Below are 5,198 nucleotides of genomic sequence, written 5' to 3'. Positions count from 1 at the left end.
CAGGAATTTAAAATAACTATGATTAATATGCTAAGGGTGCTAATGGAAACAATTAGACAACATACAAGAACAGATGGTTGATGTAAGCAGAGAGATGGAAACTAAGAATCAAAAGGAAATAGAAATAAAAAATACTGTAATAAATGAAGAATGCCTTATTGGAGTCATTAGTAGATTGGACATGACCTAAGAAAGAATCAGTTAAGCTTGAAGATGCCAAAGGTGTAAATATACATAGTAGGAATACAAGAAGAAGAAAGAGAGAAAGGCAAAAGAAGGAATATTTGAAGTAATAATGACTGAGCAATTTCCAAAATTCATGACAGACCTTAAGCTACAAAACCAGGAAGCTCAGAGAACACCAAGCACGATAAATACTGAAAAAATCTATACCCAAGCATATCATATTTGAACTGCAAAAAATAAAAAACAAAGAGAAAATCTTGAAAGAAGCCAGAAAAAAAAAATGGAAGAAAATATGCCTGGGACTCCATATAAAACTGTGATATAATACAAAAAGTGCTCATGTGAGGTTGAAAACCACGAATTAGGGCGATATGGTTTGGCTGTGTCCCCACCCAAATCTCACCTTGAATTGTAATCCCGATAATCCCCACATGTCATGAGAGGGACCTGGTGGGAGATAACTGAATCATGGGAGCGGTTTCCCCTATGGTGTTCTCGTGATAGTGAGTTCTCAGGAGATCCGATGGTTTTATATGCATCTGGCATTTTCCCTGCTGGCACTCATTCTCTCCCCTGCTGCCCTGTGAAGAGGTGCCTTCCACTATGATTGTAAGTTTCCTGAATCCTCCCCAGCCATGCAGAACTGTGAGTCAATTAAACCTCTTTTCTTTGTAAATTACCCAGTCGTGGGTATGTCTTCATAGCAGTGTGAGAATGGACTAATACAGAGGGGGCCGTGCCAATACGCAGAGCTACAGGTTTTTCTTCAGAAATGCCCAGTATCCTAGGCATAGGAGGGAATAAGAGATAGCTGGACTAACCCAGGGTTGAAATTCTCCCAGGCAGGTACAGTGGGAAGTCAGTGCTTTATAGGAGTTCAAGGTACTGGCAGAAGTAATGTTGGTGTGTGGTAACTAAATAAGGAGGTAGGTAAAGACAATAGTGGGCTGATACAGGTGGAGAGACTAATGGTTTTAAAGTGGAACAGGTATAATTAGAGTAACAGAGTGGGAGGGCTGGAAAATAGGCTGTGGTCAGAGTTGGATAAATGAAATTAGGGTTTCAGAAGTGAAACCATTCTGGTAGATTAGGTCCGGGCTATGGCCATGGGAGTGAATAGCTAAAACTGAATATGAATAAAACACTCTGAAGTTTTCAAAATGGAGATGAAGGAATATGGGTGGGATCGGTTCATGAGCGGAGTAATTTTTTCCTCTTTCTATACACCTGATAGTCTGCCTTATCAGGTGTGATAGAACACATAACCAGCAGAAGAGCTATTCAACTCATGAATTAACTCAAGTTGTAGAGAATACTATATGGGATGTACATTTTCTCTCTGTTTCACACTGGGTCACATCCATTATAACACTTTTTACTATGATGTCAAAGGAATATGAAGAAGAACCACTTTTTCAAGAAGTAAATAATTTCACAAGTGGGCATACATTTGATATTTGTGACACTGGGTAAGTACACTGTGCATTTGTTTACATGCTAATAAAATTGTGATCTATGGTATCAGTAAAATATCAGAGAGAAGGAAAATGATATATGTGAAGGGCAGCTCAACACAATCTTAATTTCAAAGAAAGTCATAAACGAATTAATGGGAGGCAGATACATTATCTGCAGAAAAGCCCAAAGGTGCTGGGCGGTAAGGGTAGTCATTACAAAGGCAGCTCTGCATGTTGGACTTTACTTATGTGACTTTCCAAATGGTTCTGTTCACTGTAAGATAGAAGTGGCTTAATATTTTAAGATAAGGAGACAGGAAGCCTTATGGATCTTAGAAGTGTCACCTGCCTGGCCGGGTGCAGTGGCTCGCACCTGTAATCCCAGCATTTTGGGAGGCTGAGGTGGGCGGATCACGAGGTCAGGAGACCGAGACCATCCCGGCTAACATGGTGAAACCCCATCTCTACTAAAAATATAAAAAATTAGCCGGGCATGGTGGCGGATGCCTAGTAGTCCCAGCTAATAGGGAGGCTGAGGCAGGAGAATGGTGTGAACCCGGGAGGTAGAGCTTGCAGTGAGCTGAGATTGCGCCACTGCACTCCAGCCTGGGGGACAGAGTGAGACTCTGTCTCAAAAAAAAAAAAAAAAAAAAAACAACAACAACAAGCATCACCTACCTTGGCTATACAGCGCTCACTATCAAACTTTCATCTAGAACTTGTAAGTAAAATCAGTGGTTTCAACTATAACTTTTTAAAGTTCTTTGCATGACCATGCAATAATCAAAGAGTCACAGAATGGAGATATGGTTAGTTAGAGGGAGAAATGTAGGTCTGAATGTTTCACAAAGTAGGTAGATAATACCTGAATGACCAAGTTAATCTTTAGGCTGATGAATCCCATCCACAGTTTTACAGTGATATAAAAGTATATGGGTTGGACCAAACATTCACATGCACGTGGCAGCGACTGTGGTGATGCCTCATCCAGATCTTCTCTTCAGGACCTACACACTTATTCCTTGTGTTGCTGGCATGTGTTGGCTGCTAATAGCTCACAGCAGGGTTCCTACCTGGAGACTGTTCTTAGCCAAAGGGAGATGCCTCATATAAATGTTAACACTTTCCTGGAGGCCTGTCTGGATGTGATGTGTGATTGATGTAAGAGTTCAAAGGCCGGGCCCCTCTGGCTCAGTTCGGGCCACATTTGAAGGATCATCTTAGCTCCAGAGCTCCCCATGCATCTTCTCCTTCTGCCACTGCTGCTTTCTTCACTACTTCAGAGGTGTTGCCCCCAATTTGAATCTAGATTATATCCCTGTGTCAAGGTCTGTTTCCACACTTCTTAAATATGGGAAGTTTCCCAACTATACATAAAATATTGTCAATGTAATGTTTAATGACACTGTAAGAATATGAGACAATAACGAGAACATCTAGTTTGTACTGCAGTTCCACTATTTAATAGCTCCATGACTTTGGATAATTTAACTTCTCTGTGTCTCAGTTTCCTTATCTTTAAACACTGGCTAATTTCTTTTGAAATAAGGATTACTACAAAGACCCCAAACTGTTCCCTGTACACACACACAAACACATGCATACTTTCAAATACAATATTCTTATTACAGTTTACATGAATTGGTTCTGACAAAAACTAATTATTTTCACATTTGTTATTTCACTGAAACATTCTATTAGACAGCAAGTCAATATTAAGACTACACACAAAAAAGTCACTAATTGCCTACTATATGCTTGGCTCTGTGACCTATACAGGTACACAAGATGACATGGTTCTTGACCTCAGAGGGTTACAGTCCTGTGTGGAGAGGCATCTAATCTAAACAAGTGTAATGAAACATTATAAATGCCAAAATGTCTTAAAATAATTGGAGGGGTAGTCACTCCTTTAAGGATATCAGAAAAGGCTTCATAAAGACGACCCTTCAGGTAAGACTTTTTTTAGGAAAGGTACTTTACTTTCAGCACAGTTTTCTTGAGTAATGAAGGATTCTTTACTGCCAAATAATAATGATATTTGATTATAATCTGTAACAACTATTTTGTGTGAGTCTACTTATACAGAGAATTTTCATAGACTATATATAACAGAGTTAAGTTTACTTACTGTTATCTTACGAGGACAGTCATTAGAACACAGACCACTAAGAACTGTGGAAAAACAAACAACAGGCAATTATTACTATTATAAGTTTATATTTAAAGTGAGCTCTAATTTTCTCCCTAAGATCCATTAATATGTTCTATTGATTCATAATCACAAGCAGAAACCAATTCCATTTCTTTAGATCTGAGCAAATTAAAGTTCTGTTGTTCACTTTATACCAATATTTCAAAAACCTAAAGTGTCAAGATGCTACTATTTTGTGAACTATATAGGTGAGAAAAATTATGATTATATCATACCATACCTAAAATAGAACCTGTTGGTTCTATTTTCCAATTAGTTAGCTAAATTCCAAGGATGACTTAGATTCTGACAGAAGGGTGCCAAATGAGAACCAACTAAAATGTATACTAAGAAAAACAAATAGAGCATTCAGCACTTTATATCTCAAAGTAGACTTTTCCCATTATGTAATTCTGAGTCAAAGATTTTGGGTACCTTTGATAACTAATATAGAGAGCATAACTATAAAATAATTGATGAGTCTACAACAAATAAACAAAAATAACTTTCTGATACATTTATTCTATAATCAGCAAAAATAGGTTAAAATATCTGTACAATCTCTAAATAATATGAGTTCTGAAATAAAACCATATTTCTACCACTTTTGGTGAAGTGATACCTTTGATAAGAAAGCAGACACTATATGCTATTATTTAAAAATGCTATATGTTATAAGATAAAGAGCTGATAGTTCTCGGCAAGCACAAATTATTTTCATAATTATGAGTATTTGTCTGTATATTACATATATCCAGAAGAAAATGGTTTATTCTGTTTGTTTACATTACAAGACTATGGAATGACAATCATTCTAATAGAAATGTTTGTCTTAGGCAGGGTGTGATGATTTGAATGTTGGTATCCCCCCAAATTCGTATCTTGGAACCTAATACCCAATGTGACAATGTTAAGAGGTGGGGCCTTTCTGAAGAGATTAAGTCACAATGGTTCCATCCTCATGAATGGGATTAATGCCTTGACAAAAGAGGCTCCAGTAATTTCTCTTGACCCCTTCTGCCATGTGAGGACATGGCAACAAGGTGCCATTTTTGAAGTAGAGGTGAGACCTTACCAGACATTGAATTTGCCAGTGCCTTGACCTTGGACTTCCCAACCTCAAGTACTGTGAGCAATAAATTTCTGTTGTTTATAAATTACCCTAAGGTTTTTTTTTTCTTTTTCTTTTTGAGACAGAGTCTCGCTCTGTCACCAGGCTGGAGTGCAGTGGCATGATCTTGGCTCACTGCAACCTCCGCCTCCTGGGTTCAAGTGATTCTCCTGTCTCAGCCTCCCCAGTAGCTGGGACTATAGGCACATGCCACCACGCCCAGTTAATTTTTGTATTTTTAGTAGAGACG

At 38.2% G+C, this 5,198-nt stretch overlaps 1 protein-coding gene across 1 annotated transcript in view; it reads right to left on the bottom strand.

Moving 5' to 3' along the window:
- Window positions 1-5,198, bottom strand: part of ITFG1 (integrin alpha FG-GAP repeat containing 1) — a 296,091-nt gene that overhangs the window by 72,710 nt on the left and 218,183 nt on the right. The window contains exon 13 of the mRNA XM_011952601.1: window positions 3,775-3,818. Coding sequence (XP_011807991.1) covers window positions 3,775-3,818 — 44 coding nt within the window. The remainder of the gene's footprint in view (window positions 1-3,774; window positions 3,819-5,198) is intronic.

This window comes from Colobus angolensis, unplaced genomic scaffold (genome assembly GCF_000951035.1).
Source record: "Colobus angolensis palliatus isolate OR3802 unplaced genomic scaffold, Cang.pa_1.0 Scaffold343, whole genome shotgun sequence".
NCBI lineage: Eukaryota > Metazoa > Chordata > Mammalia > Primates > Cercopithecidae > Colobus > Colobus angolensis.
Note: the sequence above shows the minus strand (reverse complement) of the source record. Positions and strands in the feature narration are given on the sequence as shown.